At 49.2% G+C, this 22337-nt stretch overlaps 1 protein-coding gene across 2 annotated transcripts; it reads right to left on the bottom strand.

The window, feature by feature from the left end:
• Positions 1 to 602: 602 nt before the first annotated feature.
• LOC136958558 (solute carrier family 12 member 7-like) lies at positions 603 to 21438 on the bottom strand. Of its 2 annotated transcripts, XM_067252551.1 has the most exons (26): positions 21150 to 21438; positions 14738 to 14829; positions 13982 to 14113; positions 13695 to 13841; positions 13280 to 13334; positions 13062 to 13192; positions 12512 to 12753; positions 11925 to 12136; positions 11578 to 11745; positions 11159 to 11257; positions 10976 to 11033; positions 10385 to 10559; positions 10170 to 10288; positions 9875 to 9973; positions 9555 to 9674; positions 9350 to 9454; positions 8355 to 8523; positions 7465 to 7660; positions 6888 to 7057; positions 6499 to 6630; positions 6103 to 6210; positions 5414 to 5530; positions 4420 to 4592; positions 4111 to 4125; positions 3384 to 3517; positions 603 to 3094 (listed from the first exon to the last, which is right to left on the bottom strand). In XM_067252551.1, the coding sequence occupies exons 1-26, from the start codon at positions 21262 to 21264 to the stop codon at positions 3003 to 3005; spliced, it is 3375 nt and encodes a 1124-aa protein (XP_067108652.1). In that variant the 5' UTR covers positions 21265 to 21438; the 3' UTR covers positions 603 to 3002. The 2 variants fall into 2 exon arrangements, with proteins under 2 accessions (XP_067108652.1, XP_067108653.1); XM_067252552.1 differs by lacking the exon at positions 5414 to 5530.
• Between the last annotated feature and the right edge of the window lie 899 nt (positions 21439 to 22337).

Below are 22337 nucleotides of genomic sequence, written 5' to 3'. Positions count from 1 at the left end.
GCGCCTCTGAGGGCACGTCAGGCGTGGCGGCGACATTTGGACGGAGAGGAAAACCCAACCCTAAAACAACGCTAACGCCCGTAAACACCTCGGCCTGGATGTCAGCGGTGTCTCTGTGAGCAGACACACAGCCCCCTCTCTCTTCTTCCTCCTGGGGTTCCGTGTCTAGTCAGTCAGCCGGCGCTGGGTCAGTGGGTCTGTGTCCAGCTGGTCCGGGTGCAGTTACATAAGCGGCTGCAGTAAACAGGGCTGTGTTTGTCCTGGCTGGACAGGGACAGACTCGAGGAGGTGGACATCCAGGTCACAGGAGAAGATGTCTGGTCTTTGTAGTGCATTTCTTTTCTTTTTTCACTATGATTCTTCTTCTGTTCTTTTGTGTGTGTGTGTCCCCTGCACCCCTCCCCCTTCCATTTCCCAACTTGAATTAATTGTCTTATCTTATTTCAAATATAAAATGTACTGTAAATATTGCTGACATATTTTCAGGAAAGGTCTTGAACTGGCAGAGATTAAGGGGCAGAGTGGTATGATCTTTGTAAAAGGTGAGGCTTTATGTTCCCATGGTGACATGACGCATAAGGAACTGGTCAGGTGACATGACGAGGGAATACAACATTTTATTCACATTCAATAAATCCACAAGTGTTCTGAACATGTCTCATTGAGCTGTATAAAACAAAACGCAAAACATGAAATATATCAAGCGATTAAACAAGATAAGTGGATTAAAGTATTGTTGATATCATCCTAAACAATACGATTGTGAGGGGTCATTATGTTTCCTAAATACAAACAACAACAAAATTGTATAAATAAATATTTTCAGAGATGATGGCCCAAAGGGGTGGGTTGCAAAGTTTCTTTAGATCTTATTATGTATCTCATCTTACTTATTTTTTAAATAAAACGTGTCCAGTCCAGAAGCCAACTGTACCCAGCAAAAGTTTTTACAAAAAAAACAACAAAGTGGTTATCTATACAGTGTCCTAATATTTAGGAATCTTAACCAGAGGTCAATTCTGCTTTCTAGATCAGCTCTGTGACTGTCTGATAAAGACCCGTCTTATTAATTCCAGGTTATCAGATAGATCTACCTTTTCTACATCTACTGGATGTTATCATACAAGATCCAGACTGTCTACTTCAAAATATTTTGGCACGTTATGGACTCTGGATCTTGCAGGGTGTCAGACCTCAGACTATGAAGTCATCGGCGGCGACAAGAGAACTTTGTAGATTCCATCTGTAGCATACATGGTTGAACTATGAGCTGGGACATAGTGGGGGTAGACTGGACAGGGTAAAGAAGACAACAACCGCAGATAAGCTGTATAATACAGAGAACCACACTTCCATCTGCGGTCTGATAAGAGATAAGACAGTCACTATGGAAACCAGGGACACTGTTATATGAATTCAAATGTAGACATTATGAAACTGTAGCATTTGATTTTGTGTGTAGTGGGTGCTGAATACATGAAGCGTTCCTATGTCGAGTTGATATGCTGTGAAGCAAGCTGCAAGTACCTCCAAGATAGAGCTAGCCTGTTCCGTCAGGGAGTACACACAGGACCATGTCAATAAAAACAACATTATGAAGGTGTATAACCTCAGCTAAAAACCATGCCCATCCACGTGCTGTAGTAGGACATACTGCCACTCAGGGTTGACTCTACTGTTAATAAATTCCATAAAATCAGGATTTACACGTCCATTTAAATTCCTCTGTTTGAGTTCCTTTCCATTGATCCTTTAAATTGCTAAAAATGTAAAAAAATTCAAGACGTTTTATTTTCACTTCCTAAATTAGGTGAGGTGAAATGGTTTAGTGGCCTCACAGACAGACTCTGGTAAAAGCAGTGTTACCAAACACTGTAGAGCCTCTACTGAACATGAACCCAAACAAACAATGCCTTCAATGTATCAATCATGGCTTTCATCCTACAAAGTGGAGCCGACTGACCCAATGGCATTACCAGGCAACAGACCACGACAAACCAGCCTCTGCAGACCTGTCTCGTGTGTTCTGATCAAGGTCACATGTCTGAGCACCACAGAAGGAGGGCTGCTTTGCTCATCAGCCTCCAACTGTGGACCATCAAACATCAGCCCAAGGCTGCACAGGGGTTTACAGCTTGTTCAGTCGTGAACGTTTCGAATACCCCAGATGGCTGTTATCCGCTGATCGAATCTCATCTGTTCTGGTGCATTTCTTAGGTTGGATCTATGGTTCTATGTATCGTCTGATTCTGGGTCTACTATGGCGTAGGTCTAGTTATAGTTCTGGTCTAAAATCGTTACAGTGCTTGTTTCCTGAGCTGCTCTGAGGTTCTAGGCTCAGCCAGGCCTGGAGGTGGGCCTGGAGGTGGGCCTGGAGGTGGGACTGTAGGTGGGACTGGAGGTGGGCCTGGAGGTGGGCCTGGAGGTGGGCCTGGAGGTGGGTCTGGAGGTGGGACTGGAGGTGGGCCTGGAGGTGGGCCTGGAGGTGGGACTGGAGGTGGGTCTGGAGGTGGGACTGGAGGTGGGCCTGGAGGTGGGCCTGGAGGTGGGTCTGGAGGTGGGACTGGAGGTGGGCCTGGAGGTGGGCCTGGAGGTGGGACTGGAGGTGGGCCTGGAGGTGGGACTGGAGGTGGGCCTGGAGGAGCACAGCCACAGCCCAGGCAGAAGAGGAGTCACCAGGCTGGGGAAGGCAGCAAGCTCAGCTGCTTCACTAGGGGTGTGCTCGCACTACTAGCACAGGAAAGCCAAACTTCAGAGAGTTATTATTGGATAGAGGAACCAGGGCGTTGGGGGGGGGGGGGGGGGTGAATGGTCCTCCCAGACAGCCTGCTTGCTACATGCTCAGCCTGCATCGCACTGGCATCGCTCCCCTCCCCACCTCCACCTCCACCAGGGTCCTCCAGCCCTGCAGAGGATAACCTTCTCCTCTTCTTCCAGACCCCACCCGCCCCCCAGGCCAGGCGTCCCAGCCTGCCCCGTGTCCCGTCCGCGGCACGCCGGCGTTAGGAGTAGATGGTGATGACCTCCCTGCCCCCGCCCCTCACCAGCAGGACGCGGTCCAGCCCGTCCATCAGGACCTCCAGGAACTCCATGTCTGCAGCCGGGGTCAAGGGTGGAACCGCTGTCTGGCAGGAGGGGGGCCACACACACGCAGAACACACACACATTGACCACACATCCCTGCCACCATCCCCCAATACACACACACACACACAGCCAGATTTAATGTGTGTGCATACTTGTATGACACACACACACACACAGCCAGATTCCATGTGTGTGCATACTTGTATGACACACACACACATACACACACCCACACACAGACAGCAGTATGATCTGCAGTCAGAGGCCCAGAGGTGGCCGGAGGGGGTGAAGGATACAGTTCTCGTCCCCTCCCTTGTTCTTGGGCGGTCCGGGCATGTTGAGCAGCACCAGCTGAGCGCCCTGAGACTTGTTCACCACCACCTCGTTCAGCTTGACCGCTGTGTGCATCCTCCGCACGTTTGTCTGGTTCCTACACACACACACACACACACACACACACACACACACACACACACACACACACACACACACACACACACACACACACACACACACACACACACACACACACACACACACACACACACACACACACACACACACACACACACACGGTCGGTGCACTGTTCTGTGTGACCTCAGGGGACTCGGACACACCTCTGATGTGCGAGTCAGACTCCGCCAGCAGAGGGCAGTATCACCACCCCAGTCCTGGGACACGACGACAATTAGTTGAATCGACGATAGCAGCGTGAAAAGCTCCAACAGGGTTGATGCGTTAATGTGTTAGAATTACTCCTAAGTGGTTATATCGTATTATAGGAGATCAACAGCTTATTGTTTATTATTCATCAGTAAGCAACAATGGTCTGTTAATCATTGGCAGGATATACAGGGGGAACTGGACATGCAGATGGAATGACTGTGCTTCCCATGTAGCTCAAGAATGCTTGTGTGAGGACGCATGCTTAGTACGGAGGAGGGAAGAGCAAAACCACACACACACACACCTACCTACATACACACACACACACACACGAGACAAAGGGAAACTTGACTTACAGACTCTCCCACTCTCTAGAAGGGAGGAGAAACAAAACAGAACACAGCCAGCTTAGATGCGTCTGCAGTACACAGACACAGCACACACAAGTAGGGGACATCATAGATAGATGGATAAGAGAAACACTTCATTTTCAACACAACATCCCATAACAATGTTTTCTAACACACACTGGCAGAAGATAGTCCATGCCAAGTCAGAGTGTAAAGTGTGTTACAATTCAACAGATGCACTATAGACAACTGAGTTAGGTCAGCCTGCCAGCATGCTGCTGCAGCACCAGCCACTAGGGGGCGCCAGCTACTCACGGCTTCATGTTGAACAGGTCCTTGACCCCCATGTTGGCCTCGCGGCTCCGGTTCCTCTCCGTGGCCAGCTTGTCTTTGGTCCAGGTCATGTGGACGCGGTCGGGCGTGGTGGGCACGGCCCGGTCGTTGATGGTGGTGTGAGATGCTGTGTTCCTGTCGTGGATCAGCTGGGCCTATAGGGCGACGGGACAGGGGTGATGTCATTACAGCGCTGGGCGTGCGGCGTGGGGGAATCGCCGCGATGTCGCCCACTTTCTAGAATGAGCCGTTCTGAATCCGAGGTGTATTAAAACAGTGGGTTCTCAACCTTGGTCCTCAAGTACCCCCTGTCCTGCATGTTTTAGATGTTTCCCTGCTCCAACACACCTCATTCAAATGAATGGATCGTTATCTAGTTATGCAGAAGCCTGCTAACGACCATTCCTTTAAATCAGGAGTGTTGGAGCATGGAAACATCTAAAACATGCAGGACAGGGGGTACTTGAAGACCAGGGTGGAGAACCACTGTGTTAAAAGGTCAGAAGCGTGCAGGAAACCATGCACAGAAGTGGTGACGAAAAGAAAGGGTTGAGAAATGAAATGATAAGAGAGATGAAGGGGTCGTGTCCAAGGGTGGTGGTGGTCCGAGGCAGGCTGGAGGAGTCTACACACTACAGTGCAGGGGGAGGGAGGAGAGAGGAGGGAGGAGGGAGGAGGCAGGGGTGTGTGCTGCAGTCTGGAGGACTACCAACATATAAAGAAGGAAGACTCGAGTCCGAGCCTGAGTTGCACAACGCTAAAGGCGCTGCAGATACCACACGCGTTGTCACTGGCAACACTCGGGTGATGCGACACGTCCTTCTTCACATGTTTCTAAGCAACACAGATTCTAACGTTCTACTCGACTATCTAGGAGGGTGATCTAGAAGGCGACGGAGAGGGGGAGGGTAGAGGTGCACGACGATCGTCTTATTATGGGATGGCGGACGGTCCCGTGGGATGGTTGCTAGGCTACCTCGTCATTCCAGATGCTTATCCCGGGGACCTGTAGTGTGTTGGGGGTGGGAACATCCACCACGGATGATCTCTTCCTCTTGATGGAGCTACGCGATTCGTCAGTGATGCTCTGAATCTTTAGATCCGCACCAAGCAGACACGAAGCAAACGGGATGTCAGGAGAGGTGACAGGTCAGAAAAACACCTGAGAGGTGATGTATCCGTGTAACAGGCTGTGTAACAGGTAGTGTAACATGTGATGTAACAGGTAGTGTAACAAGAAGTGTAACGGACAGTGTAAATGGTAGTGTAACAGGCTGTGTAACTGGTAGTGTAACAGGCTGTGTAACTGGTAGTGTAACAGGTAGTGTAACAGGTAGTGTAACATGCTGTGTAACTGGTAGTGTAACAGGAAGTGTGACAGACAGTGTAACAGACAGTGTAACAGACAGTGTAACAGACAGTGTGACAGGTAGTGTAACAGGTAGTGTGACAGACAGTGTAACAGACAGTGTAACAGACAGTGTGACAGGTAGTGTAACAGACAGTGTAACAGACAGTGTAACAGATAGTGTGACAGGTAGTGTAACAGACAGTGTAACAGGTAGTGTAACAGGTAGTGTGACAGGGTAGTGTGACAGGTAGTGTAACAGACAGTGTAACAGGTAGTGTGACAGGGTAGTGTAACAGCGTAACAGGTGGCAGTACCTCTCTCTCCCTCTCATTCCGGGACAGCTGCATCTGCTTCAGCATCTGGGAGCGCTGCTCCATCACCAGGGTCTTCTCATAGGTGAACGCTGAGATGTCACTCTCATGCTGGAGAGAGAGGGGGGGTAGAAGGTGGGGAGAGAGATAGGAGGTGGGGAGGGAGGGAGTGAGAGAGGGAGGGAGGTGGGGAGGAAGGGAGGGAGAAAGAGAGACCAGACTTGCCTGATGACATACTGATCTTGGTGCCTGTACATTTCTTTCCAAACTCCAAATATGTCTACATCACTCCTATCCCTCACACAGGAACTTGTGCTGTCACTACAAAACTCTATAAAAGCTGGTCTCTAAACATTTAGTGTAGTGCCTCCCTCAGGCGTGACAGGGTCATGAGCTCACCATCTCCACCACCTCCACCTCGGCATCGAGCCGCAGCTGGTACAGGAACGACTGCAGGTCCTTCTTCATCTGAATACTGTTGTCATCCATGTTGGCCACGGTGAAGATGCGCATCTTACACTTCCTCCACACCTAGGGAGAGGGGGAGAGAGGGGGGAGGGAGTGAGGGAAGGAGGGAGGGAGTGAGTGAGGGAGGGAGGTAAAGGGGGATGAGAGGAGGGGAGAGACACCATGAAAAGTCTAAAGACACTTCTCTACGCCTTTGAAGAAGCCATTTGACAAAGTGTCTTATCCCTCAATGAGAGCGAACAGTCCTGCTGACATTTGCCCCAACAGGAAGTTGCACAAGAAACAGGAAGTAGTCGTCTCAACAGGAAATAGGAACTCACCTTGTGCTGCCTCAGCAGGAAGGGCAGCAGCATAAGCAGACCTCCGTCATGGACGATCCACCACACGTCAATGGTCCCTTGCCCAAGGCGTGCCTGGTTGCTAGGGAAGTGGTCGATGTTCTTAGCAACGAGCAGGGCCTGGTGGGCCGAGGTGGTCTCTCTGACGGTCTCTGTGAGGAGAACGCAACTCTCAGACTTTACTGATCCCCAGGGAAAGCTGAGACAGTTGATTGGAAGTATGAACTGAGGAACAGCTACAGCATGTTTGGATGTTTTTATTGTTTAGACTTGTGTGTCTGCTCCTCACACCTGTGTGTGTGTGTTTCTATATCAGTAGACCAGTCTGTCAGTCAGTCTGTGTGTGTGTGTGTGTGTGTTTCTATATCAGTAGACCAGTCTGTCAGTCAGTCTGTGTGTGTGTGTGTGTGTTTCTATATCAGTAGACCAGTCTGTCAGTCTGTCTGTGTGTGTGTGTGTGTTTCTATATCAGTAGACCAGTCTGTAAGTCTGTCTGTGTGTGTGTGTGTGTTTCTATATCAGTAGATCAGTCTGTCAGTCAGTCTGTGTGTGTTCTGACCTATGAAGTTCTTCCAGGGGTAGGAGTCCTGCGCCTGTTTCCACCCCCCAGGCCAGGCCATCAGGACAGCGTTGTGCTTCATGCCCCCCAGGCCTGCTGACTGGATGAGGTGGGAGAAACCATCTCGCAGGTTGGACGACACCACCACGTGACAGAAGCCTTTGGTACGCTCCGCTGACATGGCCGCCTTCAGGTTCTGCGGGGAACAGGCGTGGACTGAGGTCAGAAGGGAGACTGGAGGGGAAGGTTATTCCAGGAAGTCCTAATTTTTTGTGTTTTTTATTTAACCAACTGATGGTGATATACAAGGTTAAATGATAAGGTAACAGCATAAGGTCCTTGTCAGCACATGCAGTGACACAACCTCGCTATTCCTCAATGGGATGTTGTTTTTGCATGGGTGTACATAAACAGTATGTGTGTGTGTCAGTTTGTGTGTGTTTTGTGTTGGTGGAAACATCTTTTACGGGACACAGTGCTGACTGTGCCGGCACCAGAGTCACAACCAGGAACAGATTCATTACTTGTGACCCTGAAGCCAGGTATTGATACTGCAGCCAAGACAGTCTGAAGCAGTTTGGGAAATACATTTCATAGTTTTGTAACTGCCTAAAATGCTTTTTCTACATTGGAATGTCGAAATTGCAATACAATTCAAGTGGGAGAGCCTTTGTAGGTTCCCATGCAATGTGTTGTGTGCATGTATGTGTGTGTGTGTGTGTGTGTAAGTGAGAGAGAGAGAGAGCGAGAGAGCAGGCTTTAATTACAACATCGATCATGGCCTCAGGGTTGCATGACAAAGCAGATCCACAGCGGGCTCATGGACGAGAGTATCTTTGTGCCTGGCTATGTGTATGTGTGTGTGTGTGTGTAATCAGGGCGCCTCCCACCTGCTCCGAGCGCTTGGCGTCTGAGCCCCTGGCCATGTATGTTCCCTCCAGGACAGAGCTGACGATGGTCAGGCCCTTGCCTGCCTTCAGCTGGGTGGTGAAGGAGAGCAGGCGAGGGTGCTTCACCCCCAGGTCACTGTCCAGCTTCAGCAGCACCAGGAGCTGGGGCCTGGGAGGAGGGGGAGGAGGAGGAGGAGGAGGGGAGGAGGAGGGGAGGAGGAGGGGAGGAGGAGGAGGAGGAGGAGGGGGGGGAGGAGGAGGAGGAGGAGGAGGAGGGGGGGAGGAGGAGGAGGAGGAGGGGGGGGGAGGAGGAGGAGGAGGAGGAGGGGGGGAGGAGGAGGAGGAGGAGGGGGGGAGGAGGAGGAGGGGGGGGAGGAGGGGAGGAGGAGGAGGAGGAGGGGGGGAGGAGGAGGAGGAGGAGGAGGGGGGGGGGGAGGAGGAGGAGGAGGAGGGGGGGAGGAGGGGAGGAGGAGGAGGAGGAGGGGGGGAGGAGGAGGAGGAGGAGGAGGGGGGGGAGGAGGAGGAGGAGGGGAGGAGGAGCAGGGGGATGAGGGGAGGAGGAGGGGGAGGAGGAGGGGAGGAGGAGCAGGGGGATGAGGGGAGGAGGAGGAGGAGGAGGAGGAGGGGGATGAGGGGAGGAGGAGGAGGGGAGGAGGAGGAGGGGAGGGGAGGGGAGGGGAGGAGGGGAGGAGGGGAGGAGCAGGGGGATGAGGGGAGGAGGAGGGGGAGGGGAGGGGAGGGGAGGGGGAGGAGGAGGAGCAGGGGGATGAGGGGAGGAGGAGGAGGGGAGGGGAGGGGAGGGGGAGGAGGGGAGGAGGAGGGGAGGAGGAGCAGGGGGATGAGGGGGAGGGGAGGGGAGGGGAGGAGGAGGAAGACAAACAAGGAATTGTTCAGTTCCTGAGCCAAGACGTCAGTATTCTGTTCATGACTCTTCCTCCGCGTCCACATCACTTTCAGTGAGTCACACACACACACACACACTTCAGTGTCCTCACCTCCAGTTCTTGGTGTGTGGCGGCGACTCCTCCAGGCGGATGAGGGCGTAGCGTGCAGCGTTCAGAGACAGTCCTCTGAGCCCATCTCCCCACTCCTTCTCTGCCCTACACACACACACACACACACACACGCCAAAAATAAAGTATCAATGGAGGGAAAAGACAGACGGACGGACGGACTCGGTCCCGTTGCCGTGACACCCACCCTCTATACTCGATGTACTTGTAGATGCATCCGGCGATGAGCATGGCGACCAGGGCGTAGTACCAGGAAGAGATGAACATGAGGGAGAGACACAGGCTCATGCCCAGGAAGGACAGGGTCCTGGAGGGGACACACAGCACCAGGAACACACTCACACACCAGCACCAGAGAAGAGCTCTACATAGACACAGCTGCTAAATGAATACAGGAAAGACTTTGTGTGTGTTTGTGTGTGTGTGTGTGTGTGTGGTTACTGGTCGTTCACAATTGTGTGTGTCCTGTGAGTGTCTGTCGCCAGGGCGGGGAGGGGTGTGACGGACCAGTGGTAGAACTTGAAGCGAGGTCTCCAGTTGGGCGTGCACAGCAGGGTCTGGACGGCACAGGCCAGGTTGACAAACAGGTAGCACATGAGGAAGAACCTGGAGCAGAGAGGAGGACACACAGAACGGCTTCATCACATCTCCAGTTCGATCAACACGCACACAAGTCACAATCATGGTCTTCTTGGATGTTGGTATTCAACATCTCTCCTCCCTTCTTGATTTGTAGCCTTTCTACATCCCCTTCCACCGGAGATATACTGTCTCACACACACACACACACACACACACTCACATGGACAGGATAGGAGCCACGGCGTCCAGTGATGCGATGAGGATTCCAATCTCACAGATGCCAGCCGTCATCAGCAGAGCCCAGGTGGGTTCCCCGTTGGCCTTGCCGTGACCAAACACCTGCTCAGCGAACAGCGTAGTCAGTGAAAGCGCTGGAGGGCTCTGATAGTGCTCGGGGAGATTGAGGTTCCCCCCCCCCCCCCCCCCCCACCTCACCTGCAGGAAGGGCACGATGCCGTCCCGCGCTATGGCCTGCAACAGCCGGGGGGCGCCAGTCAGACTCTGTAGCCCCGCCCCACAGCAGGAGAAGAAGGAGCCAATCACAATCACCCAGGGGGAGGGCCATGCCAGAGTACCAATCACTAAGTTCTTGTTTACAGAGTCTCCAAACCTGGGGAAGAGAAAGGAAATGACCTCACACACACATCCAAAGCTCAAACCAGCGTGATAATCTGGATCTGCTCAGTTTCAGTTGGTTTAATACAACACTGGTCTGGCTTTGTTATTTCCTGCAAGATACGTCCGCTAGGTTTACCTTTGTACCGTACTGTGAGAGTGTGGAGATACTGTGAGTCCTGACACAGCAGTACTTGCTACTGTATCAGGAGACACACACACACACACACACTTTAGCACACACTCTCAGTCTGCCATCATGTCAACTGTTGCTGTCCCGTTGTATGAACCTCACAGTTTATGATTTCTATATGTTGCAGGGTAGCTGTGTGAGATATGGCTGAGGTTTGATAACATGTTTAAATATGATTTTTTTTGTACAGAGCAACAGGACAATGTCCTCTTACTCACTTGTCTCTCAGCACAACTCCTTCAATACACGCTCCAAACAAACCCACACAGGAAATGTCTGTTTGGTGAAGTTAAGATGGAAAAAGCACTTGGGTATGCAGCAAAAACACGTGAACACACACACACACTACCTCACACACACACACACTACCTCACACACCAACTCTGCGTGTTAAAGGATACAGATGAAAGAGGTGGTTGCTATGGCGAGGATGGTGCCAATGGGAATGGACCTCTGAGCGTCTCTCAGGTCACCTGATCTGTTGGAGCCTGCCATGATTCCTGCACACACACACACACACACACACACACACACACACACACACACAAGGATGAGATGAAGATCAAGAAATGAAAGGTGAGGAGAGAGAGCAGAGAGAAGTAGAAGAGAGCAAAGAAGAGGAGAGGACAAACAGTAGGGAAGATGTGTTGCTAGGCTTCAGTACCTGTGACGGAGGGGAAGGTGTGTTGCTAGGCTACAGTACCTGTGACGGAGGGGAAGGTGTGTTGCTAGGCTACAGTACCTGTGACGGAGGGGAAGGTGTGTTGCTAGGCTACAGTACCTGTGACGGAGGGGAAGGTGTGTTGCTAGGCTACAGTACCTGTGACGGAGGGGAAGTAGATGCCCACAAGCAGGGTGAAGAAGGTGGCGATGTCGTTTGACACGTAAGGCTTGTTCATGTCGTTAGAGCTGTCCTGAGCTGGGACCGACGCGTGGTTCTTTGTCTCAACCAGCATACCACTGGGACCATAGTCCCCCCACATGTTGTCTATAGCACACAGTCACACACACACACACACACACACACACACACACACACACACACACACACACACACACACAGACACACACACACGTTATGCATCATGGTGAGAGTGTAAAGAGAAAGAGAAACGCACACCCATCTCTCCTCCCCTCCCTCCGTCCATCCTCCGCATGACCTCTGACCTGAGATGACTCCGCTGAGCAGACCGGGGATGCCCTGGATCTCCGTCACGTTGTTGAGGGTGAAGTACTCGTCGCAGGTGGCGTTGAGGGCGGCGCTGTCGCAGAACAGGCCCCACAGCTGCGTGGTGTGGGTCACGTTCCTGATCACCTCCGTCTTCAGACACTTGTCGAAGTTGTGGTTCTTCAGAGAACGGTTCCCCAGAAGACAGATACTGAGGAGCGAAGAAAGCCACACGTGGAGAACCCCACACCGTTACCTCACCATGCAGTCCTGGAACTGTATATTTGGGTGTGCTTGCCTTTCAAAAAAAAAAAGTTAACTTTTTTTTATCGTTTTGTGTGTGGATAAAAGTATCTACAAACAAGTTTTTTTACAAAAAACTTTTTTTTCCACACACAACACGACATAAAAAGGTTTCTAGTTCTTTCAAAATTATTTTTTCAACATTTCAAAACGTTTGGATGATTCGAAGAGAGATTTTACTAAATTGTCTGTGTCAAAAAGGATGCGCTGCGTGTCAATGGTGTCTTTTTGAAACGAGCAGCTAGTAGTACGGACTCCAGTGTGTCCTGTGCCTCAGACTCACGGGAAGTCAGGTGGCTCGATGGCGGTCTTGATGACCCCGGCGTAGATGGCCATGATGGACAGCACCACGCAGGAGAGGAACACAAGTGCCAGCTTGTTGACGTACTTCACCCCCACAAACACCACCAGGGCCATGAGGGCCAGGCAGCAGGTGCCGTACACGCGCATGTTGTTGAGCAGGGCTCCCTTCTCATCCTCCTGCTTCTCCGCCACAAACACTGCCCAGCTGGGAACGATGTAGGTCTGAGGGAGGGAGGGAGGGAGGGAGGGAGGGAGGGAGGGAGGGAGGGAGGGAGGGAGGGAGGGAGGGAGGGAGGGAGGGAGGGAGGGAGGGAGGGAGGGAGGGAGGGAGGGGAGGAAAGAGGGAGCGAGAGAATGGAGAGACAGAGAGGGAGGGGGAGAGAGACAGAGAGAGAAGGAGGGAGGGGATAGAGAGGAGAGAGAGGGACGGAGATAGAGAGGGAGGGAGTGGGAGAGAGACAGAGAAAGATGAATCTCATTATTCTGGGACACCTCTCTCCGGACGCCTTGAGACCTTCACTGGAGCTCACCAGCAGGATCTCGATGGTTCCCAGGATGTACATGGATCCAGCGAACGTTGTCCCAAGGTAGAAACACAGACCCACGGCTCCTCCGAACTCCGGACCCAGAGACCTGGAGATCATGTAGTACGAGCCCCCAGCTGCAGTGAAACAGTTGGGGTTGGTCGGTTAGTTGGTTGAATTGATCTTCACACGGAGATGAGAAAGGCATTGAGGTTGAACAGTACCTGGTACTACTCCGTTGGTTGCGATAGCACTCATGGATATGGCAGTCAGCATGGTCTGGTAGAGAGACAGACAAGTAAGAGAGACAGGTAGATACTGATAACTGATGGCACTGAGTTTTTGTGTGTGTTTGTGTGCCTGTGTGGGCAGAGATAGGATTTAACAATGTACAAATAGCTTACTTTGTTACTTAAGTCGATTTTTTCTGGTATCAGTACTTTACTTAGTATCTACTTCTTACATTATAATTCAGGCTCGTTGCTTTAGTTTTAATCTAAAAGTTAAAAAAATAACGTTTTGAAAAAAAAAAGGTTTCGGGAAAAAAAGTTTAGTTCTTGAGTGAAGGATGTGTGTACTTTTGCCATATGTCTTTCTGTGTGTGTCTTTGTGTGTGTGTTTTTGTGTGTGTGTACTCACACAAGCGCAGCACATGAACACAATGGCGAAGGTCTCCATGATGCCTGCGGTGCCGACGATCCAGGTGAGTCGCAGGAAGAGGATGACCCCCAGGATGTTCTGCATGCAGGGCAGGTACACCCCGATGAACGTGCCCATCTGAGGGGCCTGCGCACACACACACACACACGTACAGATTTGATCAGAAACTCCAGAAGGGCACATGGACGTCCTCTGTGAAAGAGGATGCAGAACCAAACGGATGCAGACACTTTCAAAATCCAAGATGGCGGCGCAGGCTTGTTTACCGTGACGGTGACCTTCTTGGCGCCCTCCTCGTTCTCCGCCTCCTCGTGCTCGATGACACCCTGCGTGAGGTTGGTGTAGTTGGCCAGCTTGTTGAGGAGAGACGACACCATGGGGTGGCTGTCCATCTCCTCCTGTAGAAGACACACAAACACAGCAGGACTGATATTCAGTCCAGTGCCTCGAGATACTGAACATGCCTTCAATACAGTTTAATGTCAAGTATGATGTAATTATCTAAAACTGACAGAGATGTTTACATTTACATGTGTTCATTTAGCAGACGCTTTTATCCAAACCGACTTCCAAGAGAGAGCTTTACAAAAAGTGCACAGGTCAACGATCGTAAACAACGAGCCCCAAAACATTGTGGGTAGCCAAAACATGAAGCATAAATTGTGAAAAGAAAATAAGTACTAACATAAAAATATAGTATCGATAAATATAGAGATGTTTGAGACATTCAAAGATGGAATGCGAGCGGGAGGATAGCGCCAGGCATGTAGGCTGTGAAGAGTCAGGTGGCTGAGTGGTGAGGTAGTCGGGCTAGTAATCAGAAGGTTGCCAGTTCGATTCCTGGCCGTGCCAAATGACGTTGTGTCCTTGGGCAAGGCACTTCACCCTACTTGCCTCGGGGAGAATGTCCCTGTACTTACTCTAAGTCGCTCTGGATAAGAGCGTCTGCTAAATGACTAAATGTAAATGTGAAGAGAGGAGATGTGTGGTGCTGCAGTAACCCTACAGTGCAGTAACCCTACCTCAAACAGAGCCATGTTCTTGCCATCGTAGTAGGCCCCTTTGTCCTCGTCGTTGATGAAAGGGCAGCTCTCTCGGGGAGTGTCATCTCCAACTGAAATACCAAAGTCATGTGTCGTCATCACTATGGAACCACACGCCTGCGGACCGCCATCAGAAACTGCCCCTCACCACAGGAACTGTCGTTTCTGTTCGGAGCTCTCGGAATATTCAAGCCTCAGACAGACCTTTCCAAAAACCTTCCTGCCTCCTCGATCTGCTTGTTATTCTGTATCTGGTGTAACTTTTCACTAAGCTGACTGATAACTAAAGTTTAAATTCCAGAACCTGAATTTATCTCACATGTGGAGATGGACTATAGTCTACCAGAGCAGTCAATACCAACTGTGATGTTACAGTCATGATCACAAGGCTACAGCTGATGAAGCTAATCAATGATGCTGACGTCATCATTCACCCCTCAAAACACAACAACAACAAGCTCACGGTTTCACATCCTAGCCTCACTCCTGATTGGTTTGAACATTGTTACATGTGTGTTGGATAACTTGAGCATGTCTACCCGAGCAGAAAAGTAATTTCTAAAAAAGAAAATCTGATTAAAATGCATTAAATTAGAGATTACTGTGATATATTTTCATTATTTGTCAAAGTGTACTTAAAATGAACTAATTTGGTATTTTCACATACCCATTGACAACGTATATGCACGTATGTACTTATACTTTGTAAGTATACTTTAAGTATACATTTTCTTTTTGCTTGGGCAGTGATGTCCTTATGGTCTACTGGTAGTTTGGGCTTGTCAGGAAGGGGTGTGGGTGCTACGGTTGACCCCCACTTGCACATCAGACAGCTCTAAAACTGCTGTCCGACACATTGGAGATCTGTATACCTGGACAAGGGCAATGCTGACCAACTGTCTGACTGTCTCCTCTCATTACACACACACACACACACACACACACACACACACACACACACACACACACACACACACACACACACACAGGACAGTTTTAGCAGCAGTTTGCACCAGTGCATAAAACAACCATAACATGACCTAGGGGTCTGAGTTTAGGTATACATAGACTGTACCATAGTCTAAAACAGGGGGGGGGGGTCTGAGTTTAGGTATAGATAGACTGTACCATAGTCTAAAACAGGGGGGGGGGGGTCTCATGAAGCAGAACAGAGCAAATACACAAACTGAATCTTTGATCCCTGAAGGAAAGGCACTAAAGTCTGGCTGCACCTGAACGCTCTTTCCAGGGGGAGAGGGGATAGTTCTGCTGGTGTCAGATGTGGGCAGTGAGGAGGACTCTCTCTCAGGCATTACTGGTGTCAGATGTGGGCAGTGAGGAGGACTCTCTCTCAGGCATTAATCACATATTTATAATCCTGCTGCTCTACCTGTCAGACACAGACAGAGAGGTGAGAATGTGCGTGTGTGTTTGCATGTGCGTGTGTGTGGTTGCTAGTGTGTGTGTTTGCGTACGTGTACGTGCTTTCCTAGTGTGTGTGTGTGTGTGTGCAGAGCAAGACCCCATCCTTTCTGCACTGCTCAACAAAAGCTGTGCCCCCCCCAAAAAAAACACCAACCTTCCTAAACCAAACTGGAAGAGGGGTAAGACAAAACCAGCCAGAACTTCCTGTCCAAGATCATGACCAATAAAAAGCCATCAATAGGGCAGTACCGAATCTTGCCCCATGTCCAAATGACCCAGAGTCTGCAGCACGGGCAGACTCTGACTGGAGGGTCCAGCGTCCCCCTGGACACGGACGATCAGGTGTGCCCCAGACTATGACAATGCCACCGTCTCTACACTCCTACTGAAAGACAATAGCAGCTATTTATAACTCTGTAAGCCTGTTGTGAAGCTCATCTATAAGCTGCCTACTGCACCTGAGCACAGCACAGCCTGAAGGTGAGATCCACGCGCCTGGACTGATGGACACACACACACACGCACACACACACACACACACACGCACACACACGCACGCACGCACGCACGCACGCACGCACGCACACACACGCACACGCACACGCACACGCACACACACACACACAATAACATAGAAAGTCTGTGTTATCAAGTCCCTATGTGTTAACACAAACCCTCTTCCTTCCCCTCACCATACATAAACACTTCAAGACAGACAGACACACACAAAGTAGTAGTCATGTAGACACAGGGATCTAATGCAAACAGAGAGACATAGGCCCTGCAGAGTTCACACTTCTACAACTCCTCTGGAATGTTCAGGCCAGACTGCATATATTTAAAACTGGCTTGAGTTTAAATGGCTGCACACACACACACATACACACACACACACACATACATACACCTATACATACACATACACAAAGTACATACTGCAAAACAATATACATACACACACACACACTCAAAACTCACACTGACCTGATCGTCTCCGGGACCCCTCCCCTCTCTCCATGGTAGTGGGGGGGAGTTGTGGGGGTGCTCTGACCCCGGTCCAGTCTGATACCCCTCAGCAAGATACTGTCTTTCTGTCTACCTGCCTGCCTGCCTGTCTGTCTGTCAGCCTGTCTGTCTACCTGCCCTCCTGCATATATGTCCACCTCTCTATCTGTCTGCCTGTCTGTCTGTCTGTCTACCTGTCTACCTGTCTGTCTGTCTGCTTGTCTGTCTGCCTGCTCGGTCCAACACTAGAACTCAGTCCTCTATCTGCTCCATCTGATCTGTGTAGCTTAGCAGCTTTGGCTCAGCTGGATATGCCCGCGCGTGTGTGTGTGTCTGTGTGTGTTCTGGGAACAGTAACCATCCCTACTCTGTCCTATATGCAGTCCAGTCCCAGTGCTGTCCCAGCAGGGTAGCGCAGCACCTGACCTGAGCACCCCCCCCCCCAAGAGAGGGAGTGCGAGAGAGAGAGAAACAGGGAGAGAGAGAGAGAGAGAGAGAGAGAGAGAGAGAGAGAGAGAGAGAGAGAAAATTGGGGAAAGGGAAGGATGGAGGGATGTGGAGAAAGATCGAAAGAATGAAAAAGGAGTGAGGGGAAGGGGGTAAAAAGGAGCGAGGAGAGGAGGGGAAGTGATTCGCCACAAGATGTCATCACTTCCCCTCTGCTCAGTTCTACTGTTTGGAGGTTCTGCCACCATTTCAATCCCATTGGTCCTCTGTGAACATGACAGCTACGGGGAGCGATGACCCAACAAATCACAAATCAGCCTGTTTCAACAGAATTGATCATAAGCCTTGCTGCCTCAGGCCACAACAACCCTGCCCACAGACACAGCTAAGAGTTGACCAAACCCCACTGTCACAGATAGGTTTCCTGATCAAGCCTGGTCAGATGAGACGATAAGAGTCAGTTGAAAAAGGCCACAGTTACACAGAGAGAGCACACTGCAAACAAATATATTTTACCTATAATATATAATATATTATAACTTTTACCAAGTACACAAGCAATAAGACGTCATCTATTGATTGTTTTTTTGTTTTTTAAGTGTCATTTTTTCTAGCGTGGCAGCAACAGAATAGCCCCAGGGAAACATTCCAGACCATATAAAACTGGGAAGAGACAAAGCATTATACTGTGGAATCCCAGACTCTGCCAAAGACTTCTGTTCTATTAGGAACAATACTGGAGCCTTTTCCACTTGGCTTGATTGTCAGTAATTTAATCTGATGTTTACGACAGTTGGCCTGTTTGCTACGCTGGTTTGAGATGATGATGGTTTACTAGGCAAGACCATAGCTGGCTTCTTCATAGAGGAACACTCATCAGGTCCATGGCAGGTAAACTAAATGAAGACCATGAACAACCAGAACCAATCAAATACCACTGGGACATCCATCCCATGTAAACACATGGAGGTAGTGCTCCAATCAGATCACACATCATCGAGGTAGTGCCCCAATCAGACCACACAGAACTGCAGAAAGGACCCATCCTGTCTAGACAAGCCTCATATTTCACGCATAATTTAAAATAGCTCTTTGGAAACGCAAGCAAAAAAAGTTTGGTAATTATGGGTAAATTCAGCATTGTCAATCTCAGACAGTTTAAGGCAAAGCTTCGACACTAACAGCAAGGCCAACCATCCAAACCCCATTTCAGAGTTAACTATGGTACACAACGAAACAACAAGAAATATGAGACATGAGGATATGAAAACCTAGTGATTTTGGCCAACAAAGGGTCTGGGAGGTTGTATTCACCGAATGTGATGAATGCTTTTGTTATGTCCTTACTCACACCCAAACATCTCCTCATTAACCTGTTATATTATGTTTGGGTGTGAGTATGGCTCAGTGGTAGAGGATTTGAATGTTTATAAAAAATAAAAAGATCTCAAGCTTAAATCCCCCGTAAATAGTGTGTGATTTGGATAAAAATGTCTGCTGAATGATACACCAGTACATTACATATTTGACTGTAGAACATTCAGTTTGCTTGTGTATACAGTGCACTATGCAACCACAAATACCTGTTCTACCAGGTACATTACTCACACAGTCAATATAAACAAAGACTGTCTGCACAGCATTTTGGTGGCACCATTCGCATGACATTCGATGACATTGGCCACTGCAATCTGCAATTATATCTCACTTGGAATGAGTGGTTGAGTGAGTGTGGTTGAAGACCGGCAGTCAGTGTGGGTCACCAGACTGTGTTTGTCTTCAGCAGATTTAAAAGGACTTCCTCTAAAGATAGACACCTCTTGGTGGAAGCGCTGTTGTTTACCCCACCCAGTGGAAATCTCTGGTCTAACATCAAATTTACAAAATGTCAATATCCCCACAGCCCCTGTCCACATTTTCCGAAAGTTGATAATGCTACTATTTATTTACATTTAGTCATTTAGCAGACGCTCTTATCCAGAGCGACTTACAGTAAGTACAGGGACATTCCCCCGGGGCAAGTAGGGTGAAGTGCCTTGCCCAAGGACACAACGTCAGTTGGCATGACCGGGAATCGAACTTTGTTGTGTTAAAAATTTGCATATTTGAGTGAACACGACAGTTGGAAGAATGATCTGCCAAGTGAATCACGACAGGAATCCTTGTAAGATTACATAACACGTTAGAGACTAACCATATCTTTTCACTTATTTGTGTGGGATGTTGGGTAAACCACTGCATGTGACTTGAAGTCAAATGTATTTTCAGGCATAAAGTCTGCATGCACATGTAGTGACCAGGGGAAAGGGTTAAATATTTGCAGTAAGGCCAGTCAGCCAATTGAAGAGGCGTATTGGAGCAAATACTAACCCTCATCCCAGACCAATAGACCAGGGGCCAATAAATACCACTGATAGGCAGTGGAGAGAGTTGGAAACAAACAAGAAAAACACTAGACACACGCGTCCACACTCACACACGTGCACACACATACACACACACACATCTGGCTTCAATCATCCCCATGAATAGATGCCCCTTATCCCACACTCACGATATCAGACAGCGCCAATGGTAATAAGTGTTTTCCTGTGAAAGCTTGACTATTAACCACAATGACATTCCACAGACACACCAGCAAACGAGCTTTCCTCCAAAAGGGAACTGAAAGCCGAAAAATCTGTCATTCACAACAAGTTAATACTTGACCGAGGAGAAGACAGCGAGGAAGAGATAGTTCGCAATATTGCCACAGGGAAATAAGTCTGATATACTGACAGCCCTCTGAGAAGTGCGGCGGTTACGAGGTGTTAGAAAGAAGGGGAGGAAGAGGGGGGAGGGAGAAAACAGGAGTCGGGGAATAACAAAGAGAACACATGAGAGAAGTAAGAGACAAAGGGGACAGAGAAGGTTGCATGACAAAAGATCCTCTCCTGGGATCTTGAGATGAAGCAAGTGAGAAGAAAGGGAGGGAGTGGGGAGTGAAGAAACAGAGAGCTGGAGGGAGGAGAGAGAGAGAGGGGTTTCTGGAAGTCTTGGTTACTTCCCAGAAGCTGATCCCACATCAGACACATAAACAAGCTCAAGAGATCCCAGCTGTCTGTAAGCACACTTTCTCCACACTACGGCTTCTCATAAAATGCATTCAATATCGTTCATGAGAATGTTAGTTGACGCAGGATTAGGATTTACTTAAGTAGCAGACAAATTCACACAACATCCTAGATTGTCAACAAAGAGACACAAACAAATACATCCAGTCATGCTTATCCCTATTCTAGCATGCTAAACCACGACCTCGGTCTCTCAACAGAAACACATCCCACTTGTTTGAGCCTGTCCACCATTAGTCATGGTGAGCCGGAGTGTGTGTGAGTGAGTGTTTTTCAATGAATGAGTGCGTGCATGAGTGTGCATAGGTGAGTGCACGTGTGAAGTGTGTGAGTGTGTGTGAGAGTGTGTGAGAATGAGAGTGAGTGAGTGTGTGTGTGTGTTCCTGGTGTGTCCAGCTTACCTGAGTATCCCCCAGGGGTCAGTCCCTCCCTGGCCTCTTCCAAGCAGACACTCCCATGCCGAGACTCCCTCCGCCCGCCATCCTCCACCGGCACCACCATGAAGTTGGTGGGCATTTTTCCTGCGCCACACGTCTGTGTGTGTTTTTCCACAGAACAGAACTCAGCACCTCTGTGTTTCTCACTTCTCACCTTCTCATGATAAGATTCCAAAGTTCTTACTCCCTTTCCCTCTTTCTGTCTCTCTCACACACACACATACCTGTACATAAAGTACAACACAGACTTTTCCCTCTGTTGGTGAAGTTCTGACCTCATGTGATCAGAGTTTCATCAAATAAGACCAGAGTTTTTTTGGACTCCTCCCCTAATGGCTTGTCCTCAACCCCCACCTCCACAAGGAAGTAAAATAGAGGCTCCTCCCCCAGTCTGTCTTCAACACACTAACGACAGCAACACAGAAACTCTGTCAACTCGCTCTGGATAAGAGCGTCTGCTAAATGACTAAATGTAACTCAGGAATTCTGGTTCAAACTCTCAAAATTCTCCCAACATGGAGTTGAAAGTTCGCTTTAGCAAACATACAACTTCAAACTAAAGTGTGAAACGAAATCTCTCTTACACCTCTCCTTCTCAAGTTCCTTTTTTTTCTCTGCGAGGAATCAAGAAGACCGTGCAACACAGGTAAACAAAGGAGGGTTTCCTTTCCAGTGTTGCATTATGGGTAAAAGAGGTAATGCCTGGGAGAGGAAATGCACACTCACATACAGAGACATACACATACACAGACATGCACACCCATTCCACTGGGAAAGGAAAATTGCTTTAAGGTTACAGGAAACACATTACAACTTAAAATACACAGAGAGGAAACAGAGGCAATCAATGGAACAATTGTCCCACTGCAACTTCTTCTGTTCCAGTAAATGTCAACTGTTAAATGTAGTATAAACTGCTGTGTTTGAAACTGGTCTGGGGTCACTTAGCTAAAATGAAGGAAAAAAGGGAATAATAATAAAATAGATAAATGGAAAATGTTGTTGATGATTCTATACTGCATTCACAGATTTGGAAACAAAACATACTAAAAATGTATCAAACCCATAGTTTTCAACAGGTTTCTCTTAGCCATGTATCTTGTCCTGGACCCTCATAAAGGCACTGCAAGGCGGGGTTGGCAAGATAAGATA

This window comes from Osmerus mordax, chromosome 16 (genome assembly GCF_038355195.1).
Source record: "Osmerus mordax isolate fOsmMor3 chromosome 16, fOsmMor3.pri, whole genome shotgun sequence".
Classification (NCBI taxonomy): domain Eukaryota; kingdom Metazoa; phylum Chordata; class Actinopteri; order Osmeriformes; family Osmeridae; genus Osmerus; species Osmerus mordax.
This window is presented reverse-complemented; position numbering and strand designations above follow the sequence as displayed.